Source organism: Panicum virgatum, chromosome 1N (genome assembly GCF_016808335.1).
Source record: "Panicum virgatum strain AP13 chromosome 1N, P.virgatum_v5, whole genome shotgun sequence".
Lineage (NCBI taxonomy): Eukaryota > Viridiplantae > Streptophyta > Magnoliopsida > Poales > Poaceae > Panicum > Panicum virgatum.
In genome coordinates, this window is record NC_053145.1 from 41,752,785 (window position 1) to 41,768,815 (window position 16,031).

The following is a 16,031-nucleotide window of genomic DNA, read 5'->3' on the forward strand; positions in this document are numbered from 1 at the left end:
AAGTTTGGTAGTGTTAGCATCAGAAATTTAGTTCCTGAGGACCTGCCTGCATGTTTTCTGACCCCATGGTGCCTCTATCGCAGGTGGTGTGACATGCAAGTGTTGGAAACTGATTGTGAGAGCTGAGAAGCAATGCAATGTGGCAGCAAGGAGGCTGGCGCCGGCAGCACGCCAACGCAAAGCTTTGCAACCTACTGCCTACTGGTGGGGGAAGCAGGCAAGTAGTTGAGCTGTAGGAAGATGATGACGTTGCGCCACCCATTACTTGATCCAGAGGTAGAACAAGAACATTTGCCCTACTTTCATATTTTCCAGTAGCCGCTCCTTTATTATTGAGAACAATAATTTGTACTACAGTTTAAGGTAAAGTATATGCATCTATTGTTACATATTACGATAAATATTCATACGATGAAAATTGGTGGTCATGAATGAAGAGAATTTATTTGACCAACGCACGGGCACCGGAGCTGGTCCAAAAAGGAAGAGGAAAAGAAACTCACGTAACCCACCACACACTCGTTTTCTGCCGACGTACGCCGCCCAAGGCCCAGAAACTAGTACTGGGCCAGCTTCCGTGCGCCCGCTTCCTTCCTTCCTTTTCCTCCTCCTCCTCCGCAGCAGCAGCAGCAGCAGCAGCACGCGCGGCCTCCGCGTCTCCTCCCTCCCCCGAGGCCCCGACTTGGCCCCGAATCGATCTCCCCCACCAAACAGGAGCACCCGATCCCCGGAGGCCGGACCCGGCGGAGCAGCGAGCGAGCGCGCGCGCGCGACCAGCCCACCGTCCACCCACCATGCTCCGGGTCGCGGGCAGGCGCCTCTCGTCCGCCCTCGCCTGGCGCCCCGCCGCCGCCGCCGCGGCCGGCACCCGGGGCCCCCTCGCCGGCGCCCTCCCCGGCCCCGGCCGCGACGACGACGACGACGACGCGCGCGGCCGCAGGGCGCGCTTCGCCGTCGACTCCCCCTTCGCCGCCGCCAGAGGTATGCGCCCCGGTCGCCCCTCTCGCCCTCGCTCCGATCTGCGCTCCCGTGGATCGACGGCTAGATTCGGGCGGGATCCTGTCCTTGCCCCTGGCCCTATGGTTTCGGAGCTCGCCGCACCTGCGGCTGTTCGATTCATGGTATCTGATCTAGGTGTGGGGCGGGTCTGTTTTTGTGCTGTTATTAGGTGCTTGTTGATCCGTGTATCCCCCCGCGTGCCTGATGCGTTCTTAGATCGCGCCTTAGAACTCCCGGATTAGGATCGTTGGGCCTATGGATAGGGGTTCTTGCGGTTCAGTCATTTAGCGAGACTCAACCGGTTTCCCTTTCTTGTTTTAAGGCGTGTCTGGTGGGACTGGATGGTATATGGAACAGAAGAAGAACATGTCGTTTGGATTGCTCAGTCTGAGATATGGAACTTGACTGTTCAGTAACATGTGCCAGAATTTTGCGATTGATCTCTGCATGCTATTTGTTAAACTCTGGTTATTCTGAAATTTAGTAACGTTGTTTCTTACTGCTGTTATCCACATACCTTAACATGCAAGTCCTTATTTTATCGGAACTACTCTCAGATTTTCATGTGAATGGCGTATACATAGCAGCGCATTGAATTCTTGATGTGATAGTGGAGTCCAAATAACAACAAAACTGTAGCCAATGAGTGTTTTTCTCATGGTATCTCGATTGACTTGGTGATAATTCCAACCCTAATTTGGCTCTTTTAAGCTCATCTCAAATGCAACTATTTTCTTTGGCCATATCTTTCTTGTAAACTGAGTCTGTATTCCCTGACATCTCGAAAATAGTTGAAGAAAATTTATGTTCGTTAAATGTTCTTTGAGATCATTAGTTTCTTTCTACTGAAATGTTCAGTGTAACATGTAGGTAACATGTTCAGATGAATTTTGTCTGAACAAGTTGCTAATGCTATCTATTATTTTAATGTGGCATGAATACTACCTAGTCATCATGTTAGAACTGTGTTGTTTATAAAAGTAACTGTTGCAATTTTAGACCAGTAGTACTATTATGCTCAAATATTGCCATCAAGGCAAACATGTGCATTCGTAGTTATTAGTTATTAAGAAGTAAAGTAATTATTTTTCATACTTTCTCCTTTATGATTATTTATCTACTTGTATTATTACTGCTACCATGGTCAAATTTGTTAGTAAACTCGTGTGCATTTAAATTTTGGTCAGCGCTGTTTCAGATTATCCCATTGCTACTGCATGTGTGATGGTTCTTGTTTGCTTTTATTTGATTCTCGCCACTAACCATGGGAAACATGTTAGCTTGCTTAGGAACTGGTATTTTGCATTTACGTGCTTAAATTTCATTGGGTCTATATGATTGTTATTTGCCGTTTACATGCTTTATTTTTTTGGGTCTATACAATGGAATTGATAGTTCCAACATGAATCTAAATCATTTAGTTGTGTGATTTACTGATTTAGGCAATCATTCTTGCTAGCCTAACTTGTGACTTGCTGCAAAAAAAAGAACTACATAGATCATGAAATTGGTCACTTGTTAACTGTTATGTCGTTGACAAATCTTGGTCTTTGTTGTCATATGTTGATTCCTTGTTGAGCACTTGTTGAGCACTCTCTTCATTCTATTTTTCATTGCAGAGATCAACCATGTTAACTGTTATGTCGTTGACAAATCTTGGTCTTAGTTGTCATATGTTGATTCCTGAACACGTTAATATAACATGTGCTTGCTAATTCTTGTTTTTTTTTTTTAGTTTTAGCAAAATAGTCTTTGGATGCTAATTGAAACCTGGTAGCATACATGACATGCTGCTCCTTGTTTGGAATGCTAGATTGGCTAACAAAAGAAACTGAAGACTGCTGTCCTAATATAGCATGTAGCTAGTGAGAAGTGATAACAATACAGAATTGGCAATAGTAAATGTTGAACACTTGCCACTAGAAGGCATCATGTTAACGATGCAATAGCTTCATATTCTTTTGTGTTTTGCTGTTGTACTGTTCAAATGTATCATCTAGCAGTGGCCACTGCTGCTATACATAATTGGCCTGCTGACTAGTTCGATCTCCCACTTATAGTTTTTCATGTTCTACTTTCTAATCTTAAGATACCATCTTATTCTGACATTGTAGTGCTATTTCTATCTTGGTGCTGCTTCTGTTATTCTTTTATAATGTGATGAGCTAATGGCTCTTTGCAGGGTTTTCGGCTGAAACTCTTGTGCCAAGAAACCAGGATGTAGGCTTAGCTGAGCTCCCAGCAACTGTGGCAGCCGTGAAGAATCCCAGTGCAAAAATTGTGTATGATGAGTATAACCATGAGAGATACCCTCCTGGGGACCCCAGCAAGCGTGCATTTGCATACTTTGTGCTGAGTGGTGGGAGATTCATTTATGCCTCCCTGTTGCGTCTGCTTATCTTGAAATTCGTCCTGAGCATGTCAGCAAGTAAGGACGTGCTTGCACTTGCCTCCCTTGAGGTTGACCTCTCAAGCATTGAACCTGGCACCACTGTGACTGTTAAGTGGCGGGGCAAGCCAGTCTTCATCAGGCGAAGAACAGAGGATGACATCAAGCTGGCCAACAGCGTCGATGTTGCCTCCCTCCGCCACCCGGAACAGGATGCGGAGCGTGTCAAGAACCCTGAGTGGCTGGTTGTCATTGGTGTGTGCACCCACCTGGGCTGCATCCCACTCCCAAATGCGGGAGACTTTGGCGGCTGGTTCTGCCCATGCCACGGCTCGCACTATGACATCTCTGGGAGGATCCGCAAGGGCCCAGCGCCCTTCAACTTGGAGGTGCCGACGTACAGCTTCTTGGAAGAGAACAAGCTCCTCATCGGTTGATACTACTGGCTGTAGTGTTGGTCGAATAGCACTGCCGTTTTGTTTGATCGACAATTACCTTTTTTGTTGCCTGGGTATACACTCCATCGAGTGCAGTGTTGTTACTAGCACCTGACAGTAATGAATAACCTGCTGCTACTTAAAAGGATACTGTTAATTATTGTCGAGTTTGGATCACTTTTCTGATCTCAAGAGGAAACAATCTTGATCATGTAATACCTTTAGCTATTGCAGTCCATTTGATTCAGTCTTGCCTGGGTTTGTAACTCTTTTGGTGTTCCTTTTTTTTTTCTTTGATAAGGACTCTTCTGGTGTTACTTGGGCTGAAAAAAAAATGTCTTGTAGCTATCATGGTTTGTTGAGTCATGCTGAATAATAATGAAAACGATAAGTCACCTGCTGTTATGTTTTTTTATAATGTCTGTATGTAAGGTCTTTGTAGGTCCCCCGCTCCCCGGGCCCTCTGAAAACGTCTTTTGAAGCTTTGCAATGGGTTTATTGCTGTATGTTCCAGAGTGATTGGCAAGTCTTGACAGCCTTGTTTTTTTCTCTTCAGATTCAAACATCTGCACAAAGAGGGCTAACATATAGCCATAGGTGATATGATTCGAAATCAGAGTGCCGCCTGACTATGCAAGCACATTTGTGAGCACTGCAACTTACCTGATCATGAAGTCCTGTTTGCTTGCTTTTTTTATAAGCTGTTTTATGTTTGGCGATGTGTTAGCACTCAGATGGAGCGTCCTTCAATAAATAGCGAGCGCTGGGCAATAGCCATGGTCCTTTGCTCCTGGACTACCGAAACTCCCCCGGACGTGCGCACCACGCGCACACATCGTTGGTGCCCATGCGCTCGCACGAGTCACCTGACAGATCCCGGAGCCTGCACCGGCATCTGGCAAAGAAGACCCATCGCGCTTGCCGTTTGGTTCTAGGATAACAGGATCCGTGGTCTCCGTAGCTCTGCAAGACTGCAACCATGAGCTGAAATTTCTAAGAATTTTAACAGATGGAGCCTAGCAGGGTAGACTCCGCACCCCCCCTGTTTCCTTGGTAGAAATTCTCTAGGTCATTTGTGAATTGTCATGGCCACTTCTATTTTGTGTTATATGACCAATTATATATATACTATATATGTATATATAACCGCTATTTCGAACTGTTGAACTGAATTTCGCATGCTTTCTGAAATCGGCGCCCCTACGACGATTAGGTTCACCCTCCGCCACTGGAGCCTAGAGGGCCACGAGTGTGAGCTCTACTGCAACCTTGACGCTTGATGTCGATATCCTTTGCCACGGAGGGGGAGTGAAGCTGCCACCACCAGTGACTTGGGGAGCCCCGGCCCCGATCGCGCCAACACGGGACGCGTCATTTTCGCGTGCTCCCTTTTGTTTGGATTTTGTTGAGCACCTGCGCGATGCTAACCAATGAACGTACTTGTATTCCGAAGTACATGCTGGAAGCAGATTGACAGGCACTTGCTGACAGGAGTACTGTACAGGACGGGGGACACGAACGCATCTGGTAGGTTCGGTTCCCAGACAGTTGATCAGGTTGGTTGTGGTTGGGATCGTATTGCGCACTCACCTAACATTGCTGATTTCGGTTTTCCTTTCCTGGCCAGTGAAAGATTTGAGAATATGACACGTGAGAGTTCTATGCAGTAAGTAACTGGAGACTTTGTTGCTTCGCGATAGCTTGACAAATCAAGTATGTTCCTCTCATCGCCTCATGTCTCTACATTAAAAACAAAACACACAGCGTAGGAATTGTAACGGTGGACAAGTAGGAGGGGGGAAAAGTAAGTGATCAGTTACTCTTTCAGAAAAAGAGGCCGATATTGCAGACTTATTATTATTTTTTTTAAAAAAAGCTAGCAGGAGCATTGCTCTGTTATTTAAGAAATGAGAAGTAAGGATAATGTTTTACATAGTTGATATTACATAAAAGAGTAGTCTCAAGCGACTTAATTGCTCTCAATGGACTTGCTTCAAAATAATTCAAGGCATGAACTATTTACTTATCTCTTAGCGGCATGGAATTGTGTTTCCAATCCCTCGTTACTTTTATTTTTTCGGTTAAAAGAACTAGCATAGCCATGATCCATGCCTCCATGGACCAACCACCAGAAACAAACTCATCACAAATCAAGGTGCTCACCTACCAAAGTACAGTATGAATTAGTTTTACCTTTTCCACACAAAGAATAGAAGTATAAAATATGCTGATGTATCAGCAACAGAGCCTTTGATTACTTCTCATCATCCTGGTTTCTTGCCCTCGAGTCCTTGACCCATTCTGAATTTCCCATTCCCCTCCCTCCTCTCTGGAATGTCCTCCTCAAGCAACAGAACCCCTGTTTGGCTCCTTCTCCCAAAAGGCCAAAACCGTACTACTGTCTCTCTCTCTTCTCTGAAAGAGTACTCCACCCTTCCCAGCCCCCCCCCCCCCCCCCCCCCCCCCCTGATCAAGCCCTCATTTCTTCCAGAAGCTTCCACGGCCATCTCGCTCTCGCTCTGACCTCCCACTCTCTCGGCTGAATCTCTTCGCCGAGTTTGTTGGCGGAGGCGGCGGGCATGACGGGGGCGAGGACGGCGGTCCTCCTTGCCGTCGCTTCTCTCTCCTGTCTGGCTGTCTCCTCTCATCGCCGGTGGTCTCTGCAGCCTCGGGAGCAGAGGTGGCCGGCGGGGCGGCTCTTCGGAAAATCGAGCGCATCGCAGGTGACCCCTTTCTTGCTCCGTCTGGTGCTCCTCGCTTCCTCATTTTCTTGGAGGAGTTTCTGCTTATTTGTCTCACCGATTGCTTGTGGATTGTGATTGGTAATAGAATGAATTCAGGTTTTGTCGATGGAATTCTGAGGGAGGCTAATTTTGGGACTTTCTTGATTGGCTCTTTGAGCTCATCTTGCCAGCGGATTCTCAAGTTAAAACTTCCTCCAAGTCGGGATTGGTGTTTTTATTGGATCAGGATTTTGATACGACAATATAAATGACTATTTGAGAAATTATGGCGATCGTTCAGTAATTGCATACTTATAAATCATCTAGCAGTTCATAGATCCATCGTGGATTAGTGGTTCGTCTAGTCGATACTCGGGCTCCGCAGAACCTTATTACGGATGCACACATGCGAGAGGTTCCTGATAATGTGGAAAATTCGATCTTTGAACCGCCTTGACCCCCTTTTCTGACAAAGGGATGCTCCAATCAAAGTTTGAGCCAGTCTTGTACTACCCTTCAATTGGCCCACGCCCATGGATCATATCTTGATAAAATTTTTAGGCATATAATCTAAGAAACGATAAGTGGAAAATATGGAGTTACCATAAGAAGCTTTTTTGCTTCTATTCCATGTGCTGCAAGGTTGATGGTTGGTAGTTTAGCCAACCATACCTGCCTGCGCGGCCTGCAGAGTAATGCCATTGACAATGTCTGCTGCAACTACCTTGACTTGAGACATCAAAACTAAGTCTATTGGATGCCTGTGCTATTATGTGCCTGCAATTAAGGAGCAGTTGTAGGACAGACAGTTAGCCCAGAAATTCTGAATGCGTCAAAAAGAAATGATGAGGATCAGCCAAGGAAAAATATCACAGCAAGATGCACAGCACCATGAATTTGGGATAAATCAATCATTTTCGAGTAACTTACCAAAAATATGGACTTTATAAACCAATGCTGTGCTGCTACCTTTCCCCCCCTTTAACATGCTAGATATACATAATTACCATGTTCGGCTTAACATAACTGCATGATTGGCTTTGGGACCTGTTTTTTTTTTTTGAACCATGCTTTGGGATCTGTTTGTTAGCTTTATGTGCACTTGGTTCATATGGAGGATATTCTTCTGTTCATTAGCTGTTACTGAGCCAACAGCATATACCTGCAGGAAGTGCCGGTGATGTGCTAGAAGACAATCCTGTTGGAAGGTTGAAGGTTTTCGTCTATGACTTGCCAAGCAAGCACAACAAGAGGATTGTCACCAAGGATCCACGATGCCTCAATCACATGTTTGCCGCTGAGATATTCATGCATCATTTCTTGCTCTCTAGTGCGGTGCGAACACTCAACCCAGAAGAGGCTGATTGGTTCTACGTGCCAGTTTACACTACTTGTGATCTTACTCCTGCTGGACTTCCACTGCCATTCAAGTCTCCAAGGATGATGAGAAGTGCAATCCAGTTTATTTCAAACAAGTGGCCCTTCTGGAATAAAACTGATGGAGCTGACCACTTTTTTGTTGTTCCACATGATTTTGGTGCATGCTTTCACTATCAGGTGAGAACATGTTCATATTTTCACATCTGTTTGCGGTACCTCATCACTGCTCACTATTTCAGTTCTCCATGGAGTAGGAGTCATATCAGATATGGGGTTTTCACTTTCTAGGAAAGTCATGCCTTTAGTGGCCATAACTCTGAGATTATATTTGCAATTTCATCTACCTTTATAGGAAGAAAAGGCTATTGAACGTGGAATTCTTCCAATGCTCCGCCGTGCTACATTGGTCCAAACATTTGGACAAAAGAAAATGCCTGAAGGAGGGTTCCATCATTATACCACCATATGCACCTCCACAGAAAATGCAGGCTCACTTGATTCCCCTTGATACTCCCCGTTCAATCTTTGTTTACTTCAGGGGACTGTTCTATGACAATGGCAATGACCCTGAGGGTGGGTACTATGCAAGGTTCGTGAAGAGTTTTCTATGTTATACACTCGAACATGATGTCTGGATCCTAATTAGTCATTTTGTTATGATGTTATGCAGAGGTACCCGAGCTTCACTATAGGAGAACTTCAAGAACAATCCTCTCTTCGATATCTCCACTGATCATCCTTCCACTTACTATGAAGATATGCAGCGCGCAGTCTTGTGCTTGTGTCCATTGGGATGGGCACCATGGAGCCCAAGGTTGGTGGAGGCCGTGGTTTTCGGCTGCATTCCAGTCATCATAGCTGATGACATTGTTCTACCATTTGCTGATGCGATTCCATGGGAGGAGATTGGTGTTTTTGTCGACGAGGAGGATGTTCCAAAGCTAGATTCAATCCTGACTTCCATTCCAATCGAAGACATTCTGAGGAAGCAAAGGTTGCTCGCCAATCTGTCTATGAAGAAGGCTATGTTGTTCCCACAGCCAGCCCAACCTAGGGATGCGTTCCATCAGATCCTAAACGGCCTTGCTCACAAGCTGCCACACACCCAGAGTGTATACTTGCAACCAGGAGAGAAGCACCTCAACTGGACCACTGGGCCTGCTGGAGATCTGAAGCCTTGGTAGCAGGAAAGCTCACTGCAAGAATAGTCTTTCCCTGCTAAAGTGCTAATTATACTGTGAAGTTCTGACTCCTCGATCAGCGGAGGAGTTTCTTAGAATCAGTTGGTATATGTTTTCCAACTGTGTTATAGTGCTTTGGTGCCACTGGTATCTGAATGGTGATTCTGTGGACCAGATTGTAACATTGTAATTGTACAAATGATTAAAGAAATGAAATGAGTGTGTTCTTGTGTGAAAATTGGTTCACGTGAGATGTTGACAAATTTGTGTTACATATTCCAGATTGTTGTGTATACTTCTGCAAGTGATTGGAGGAAATTGGGCTAGTAATAACAACAGAATGCAGGTTACACTACCGGAAAACGCTTAATTGCCGAGTGTCTCAGACTTTGCCGAGTGCCTGGCACTCGGCAAAGATGTGGTTTGCCGAGTGCCAGGCCACGGGCACTCGGCAAAAATCTGGCACACGGCATGCCCGGGCGTTGCCGAGTGCAGGCCGTCGGCAAAGCAAGGCACTCAGCAACGTGTCTCCTTTGCCGAGTGCTGGCCGGGCGGCACTCGGCAAAGCCCGAGCACGTGCCGCCCGCCAGGGGGGCTAACGGCGTCAACTCTTTGCCGAGTGCCTCCAGCTGGCACTCGGCAAAGTAGAAACGTTGCCGAGTGCGCTGGCATGGCTCTCGGCAAAGCTTCTTTTGCCGAGTGCTGGTGTCTAGGCACTCGGCAAACTTGGTTAAATTTTTTTTTGGGCCTTCAAATTTTTTTGGTCTCCACTTAAATTTGATAATGTAATCCCTAGTAACATAAAATAATTTTATTGATTGGTTTACTATTTTCCTTTAATTTTTTTGTTTGCGGGGAATAATCCGTCGAAGTAAATTTAAAATTAGAAGTGGGTCGAAATTTCAAAATCAATGAATGGAAATTTGATATTTATGTACCTGAATCAAAACTGATGCCGTATGCGCGAAAGAACTTAAAAGTTGAAGCATCTTTATCAAGAAACTTGATCACAAGTGTGTGCACGGACGTTCGGAAAAAAAACCAAAAATAGCATGCAATGTCTGAAAATCATGTGAATTGTGCAAATCTCTTGGTTTCATGCGAGGATAGAGTGGAAAAAAATTGACAGCGTTTTGGACACGTGACAATGTACGCCACTTACAAGCCGGAGAATCTCCGAAGAAGTTTCGGAGAGATGTGTAGTATCCGGTTGGATTTGTGGTTGAAATGAATGTCGCATGTGATTTTCAATGTGAAACTTTTTATCAGAGGCTTTGCCGTCAGATGCTTTGCCCCTTTGCCGTTAGAGGTTTTGCCGAGTGTTCTTTGCCGAGTGGAAACTGGCCTTTGCCGAGTGTCAGTTGGAAGTCTGGTAGTGTTAATTAAGTTACAGTTGATATATGTAGTATTCTGGTAAGGGCGGTTGTGTGGTCGACGGACTCTCCAGCAAGGATGCTGGTGTGGAAGTGCCTGAGCCTCACCCTTGCTCCTGCAGCCAAAAGTTCAGGGAGAGCAGATGCGAGTGACCCTTCCATAGAGTACTAGACAGTAGACACTTTGAGCATAAATCTTCATACTTTCACTTAAATAGCGCGCGTGTTACATTTGAATATTGAAAGATCAAAGTACATCGATCATTTTGTGTATATAATCTACTCATTTTACATACGGAGCATTAGTCATGACCCCTTCAATATGGCCTGCAGCACTCTGGGCATACTAATACTGTAGCACATTGCGTGCAGCTGCATATAAACGATCCAGTTAATAATAAGCTAGATCTCTTGGTATCATGAGATCATTTTTTTTACTTAATGCTTATTATATATAATATATATGCTAATGTCATGGAGTATATTACTTGTATATATACGATGGATCGGTCGATCGGCATATCTAGGCAGATGTCGCGGTCTTGCGTCCGGTGGCGGCGTGCGGCGGCGGGCCGGGTGGCGCGGGCGCCGGCGGCTTGGGCGCCGGCGGCTTCGGCGCCGGCGGCTTGGGCCCTGGCGGCTTAGGCCCCGGCGGCGATGGCTTGGGAGGCGACGGCCCCGGCGACGGTGAGAGGGCGCAGCGGATCATGCAGACGATGCTCTTCTGGTCGCAGCTGACGACGCAGAGCGGCAGGTCGGGGCCCTTGCCCATGCACCCGAGCGCGCACGAGAACACCTGCGTGAAGCACCCCATCAAGCACCCCATCATGCTGTTCACCTCCCCCGGGGACGGCGGCTTCGGCGTCAGGAGCGCCGGCGCCGCCACGCCGTCGTTGTTGTTGACCATGTTGTCAGCGCCGCTGAAGGCGACGGCGGTGCTCGCCCCGCCGGCCAGCGCGACGACGAGGAGCACGAGGAGGGAGCAGGCGCCGGCCATCGTTGTGGCGGCCGTGGCCGTGCGTGTGCGTGCGTCTCGTCGAGTAGTGATGACGAGCTTGCAATTGGTTGTGATGTGGGTTTGTGCGGAGGGTATAAATATAGGTAGGAGAGGGGAGCTCTAGCTTGGGCGTGGCGTGCCATGGCGGGATCGCGTTTTTGGTGTGTGCTGGTGTTGCTTTTCTGCGCACGCGAACACACGATACGAGTGATGGACGGGCCTGGAATCACGAGAGACGTGTGACCGATAGTCTATTAAAAACAAAATTAACCGTGGCTTCCCACTGCGACGAGATGGCCGAGTTGGTCTAAGGCGCCAGATTAAGGTTCTGGTCCGAAAGGGCGTGGGTTCAAATCCCACTCTCGTCAGCATTATTTTTTTGTCTTTTCTTTTACTCCTATTTTAATAAATAATTTTTATTTTATATGGCCTTTTCAACATACTGGAAGCTGCTCGTGAAGAAAGACGTGCTTTTCAGCTGGGTTGTTAAATAATAACCTCCAACACTATTTGTCACGCAAGTATCATTTATGGCTAACTGCCATACCGTCAAAGAAGTTTGAAAGAATATGTCTTTGTATGATATAGTTTTGTACGCTGAACATATTTACATTTTATTAACACGTTGTTTGAGATTACTATTAGCACGTTGGTACTGAGGAGAAAAGGAAAAACACTATTCTGCCTTAACCTGCTTATTTGAGATTACTATTAGCACGTTGTTCAAATTTTTAGAAAAAGGTTGATTTCATGGGACACTGAAGTCGCCAGTTAATTAGGGCTGCTAAAACTATGCTGACATGGCAGCTTGGGACAAGAAAGAAGTAGAAGGGTCATGGTTCATGTATCTTCAACCATTTCAGCAATCCATTCCATTTATCATATATATTCAATCATTTCATATTGAGATAATAATAATAATAATAATAATAATAATAATAATAATAATAATAATAATAATAATAATAATGGAATTGGCAAGTACCATTGTTGAGCAGCCCACGGATGCCCTCGTACCCTCCAATCTATTGGGCTGCAGAAAATGGCCCAAGTCAAATATAAGTCGGCCTTATTTTAACTCTCATTCTCGATCACCCTCAAAAAAATTAAAACATTAACTCTCATCCCAATCAGCACTTCAGCGGACACGAGAATTACACAACGGATTTCCTCCTATCAATAGTCTAGCCAACTCCAAGCATACGTAGCCAGCAAAGATAATAAGCTGCACCCGTGATTATTTTCTTACTCGTCGCGCGCTCTCAGTACTTTTTTTACCATGTTTTCCAAGTGTCCTTTAATAGCCAATTTTTTTATTTGTTCTTTTTAATTTTTTTCAAATAGCTAAATCTTTTTGATATAGTTTGAGACAATTCGTGAGAGGTGTTTACTAAGTCATTGTGGTTTTTGTGGTGGGTGGGAGGGGAGGGGGTATATATAGCCATGCAGCCCGAGCCCGTTAGCCCAGCCCGAGGCCTCTTTTTTTTTTCCGGCCCAAGCACGACCCGGCCCAGTGACCTACGGGCTCGGGCTGGCACGGCCCGAGGGAGCAGGTCGTGCCTGGGCTGCACCCCAGGCACGTGGGCCGGCACGGGCATGACCCGCTCCCAAAGCTACAGCTCACCAATGCCCAGCCCACCATTGTTAAAAAAAACAAACCCCAGCCCACCATCCTTCCATCCCTAATCCCTTATCTGTTCCCCACCCCACCCACCCCCCGCCGCCGCCTCCCATGGAGGACTTCGGCGCCCAGCTCATGCAGAGATGGAGGGCGGGAGTTGCTGGGCGCATGGAGGAGATCAACAGCGGAGACGACGGTTCGATCTTCTCCCACACCACGAGCCGCCGTTTGACTTCGGCGATGGTGATGCCGAGCTCGACGCCATCTTCCGAGTTTCCGAAGCCGCGTCGGGTGGGAGCTGCTCCAGATGCCACTGGGCGAGGACTACTTCGAGGTGCTGCCGGGGCACCTCGCGAACGTGGCGGCGGGCGGGGCCCTGCCGGCGGCGTGCGACGGTGGTCGTTCGCGGGGAGGTGGCTGCACAGAGCCGCAGAGGGCCGTGTGCAAGGACGACAGGATGACGCAGGGGTGGCCGGGTGGGCTGTGTGCAAGGACGGGTTCACGGGCGGCACGGCACGAAAACGGCCCATTGGGCCGTGCCTGGCCGAAGGCTAGGCCCGAAGCGGCATGGCCCGTGAAGGCCCGACCACCACCGGGCCATGCCGGCCCAACATCGGCCGGGCCGGCCCATTGGCCAAGGGGGGTTGGGTGGTTGTCCTTCGTACCCATATTGGGCTTGTTTGTTTCCTTCCATTCCATTTTACAATTTTTTTTTTGCATGTATGGTGTACTAAATAAAGTCTATTTGCAAAACTTTTTTAGGGATGGGTGTAACTTTTCGCGATGAATCTAATGACGGTAATTAATCGATGTTTTGCTAACAGTGATGCTACAGTAACCATCCTCCAATCGCGCGGTCAAAGGTCTCATTAGATTTTTCAGGGTCACTAGCACGGGGGTTCTGAAGTTAGTTTTGTAAACTGACTTTGTTTGACACCATAATTAGCTGTCAAAATGTCACTATTCACTAACACAGCACAAACCAAACGGGGCCATTATCATGTTATTTCATATCCTGTGCGGTATCTCTGTTTGATGATATGGATATTATTAGGTGATGCGAAGTGCTGGGAAGCGTGGGATTGTCCTATCTTCCTCCTCGATGCATGGCCATGGGAGCACCTCGCATCCTGCAGGGTTACCTGTTGATGATCCGTCCAACTTGCATTGAGGGGACAGGGCCGTCCCACGTTTGACATGGTATCGAACACCTAGTAGTACTAGTACAAAATTGGGGCTTGTCTCTTTCCTTCCCTCCAACTCCAACCACCCCTTAGTTCCCAAAAAAACTCCAACCACCCGGGAGTCCGGGACCGGGACATCGTATCCTACTAGCAGTAGTGTCGCCGGAAGCCGCATGATGGGTATGCAAACGCCGATCGACGCGTCGCCGTCTCTGCCCATGCATGGATATGGAGAACGGCCGGCCGGGCCGGACAGGTCCGTCGATCGTCGTCCTCGGAACGTGTACTGCACGGTCGACCGGGACTGGCCGGCCGGTGTAGTCGGTCGTGAGGCACTGATGATCACCGAGAGGCGAAAAGGACACGCTTTTGAACGAGTCGGTCCGGCGATCCAAAGAGACCCGGCCGCGAGCCGGAGCTAGCCGACGTCGCGCCGCGCCAGCGCGGGGCGCGCGCGCGGAAGCTTCATCGTTCCATTAATATAGCTAGCCCTGGGCATGCATGCGCAGGCCCCGGCGGCGCCAGTATGTACGTGCTTGACACGACGACCCGATCGCACGCCGCATTCTGTTCTGAATTGGCGATCGAGTTGGCGCGCGCGGTCTCACATCGCCCCTTGGCTGCTTCAGCGCGCACTGCGGAGACTTGTGGCGGTGGCCGAGAACTGATGATCCAGGGACCAGGAGCCGACGGCGATAGATAGAGTTGACGACGGACTTCGTTCTGCCGGCCTTGATTATTGACTTGATGGCGGCATGTCGGCACCAAGATACATGGGCAGGACGACGATCGACCGACCCCCTCTGCCCCCCGCACTGCATGCAGCAGGGCCTGCCGGCCCATCCTCAGTTGTAATGCTTCTGCAATCAGATGATCACATCCATATATTAATATCAACATCTACCACATAAAAGAATATACTACGAAAATGCATTTCATAATGAATTCAATTGTACTGATATTTTTTGCGAATCACATTATAGATGCACTTGGTACATGCGCTTTCACACTCCTATAATAAACGCACGCATACCCTACTCGAATGAGCACCTTTGAGTTATTCAACCAACAGATCTTGTGATTGACAAAGTTACTAAAGCCATCAGTCCATCACCCTATTGATGAGCATGCATGTTGCCTGCTACCAAAATAGCAATTCATTCTTTGAAAGAATCCAGGAAAATATGAGCATCCATGCTGAGTCAAGGACCCAATGCAAACTCAGGTGTAGGTAGGTCCCACCATAAATAATCTAAACAACTAAGATACCAACAAGTGCTGTTATTTTTATTTTCTATGAGCTTAGTTAAACAGAAGATAGTTTGACTTAAGTCAAAATTAGAAATTCTTGTAATTTAGCATGAAGAGACTAATTGTTTTCCATCTGTCTCCAGCTACCTGCTATCACAGCCGTGCAGAAAAACACAGTTTGTAGAATTGCCTTTGGGACGAAAAGCAGCATAAGTCTCTGCTTATATGCAGATGACACGATTCTCTGTGTCCAGGACGACTTAGAAACAGCCCAAAACCTGAAACGACACGATTCTCTGTGTCCAGGACGACTTAGAAACAGCCCAAAACCTGAAACTACTCCTTTATCTATATGAGGGCATGTCAAGTTTAAAAATTAATTTCAATAAGAGTGAAGTGATTATGATAAGTCAAGATAGTGAGAAGAGTATGCTCTATGCAGAAATGTTCAATTGTGCAACAGGAAGTTGGCCAATAAAGTATCTTGGGGTCCCTG

At 47.1% G+C, this 16,031-nt stretch overlaps 1 protein-coding gene, 1 non-coding gene and 1 pseudogene across 2 annotated transcripts; all 3 read left to right on the forward strand.

The window, feature by feature from the left end:
• The first annotated feature begins 655 nt into the window (after positions 1-655).
• Positions 656-4,230, forward strand: LOC120655876 (cytochrome b-c1 complex subunit Rieske, mitochondrial-like). The gene is made up of 2 exons (XM_039933853.1): positions 656-981; positions 3,182-4,230. Exons 1-2 carry the CDS (start codon positions 795-797, stop codon positions 3,823-3,825), a joined length of 831 nt encoding a protein of 276 aa, XP_039789787.1. The 5' UTR covers positions 656-794; the 3' UTR covers positions 3,826-4,230.
• Positions 4,231-6,106: 1,876 nt separating this feature from the next.
• LOC120655875 lies at positions 6,107-9,355 on the forward strand (annotated as a pseudogene).
• Positions 9,356-11,766: 2,411 nt separating this feature from the next.
• Positions 11,767-11,847, forward strand: TRNAL-AAG. Its single transcript has one exon. It is a non-coding gene; the product is annotated as a tRNA-Leu (tRNA).
• Positions 11,848-16,031: the final 4,184 nt, after the last annotated feature.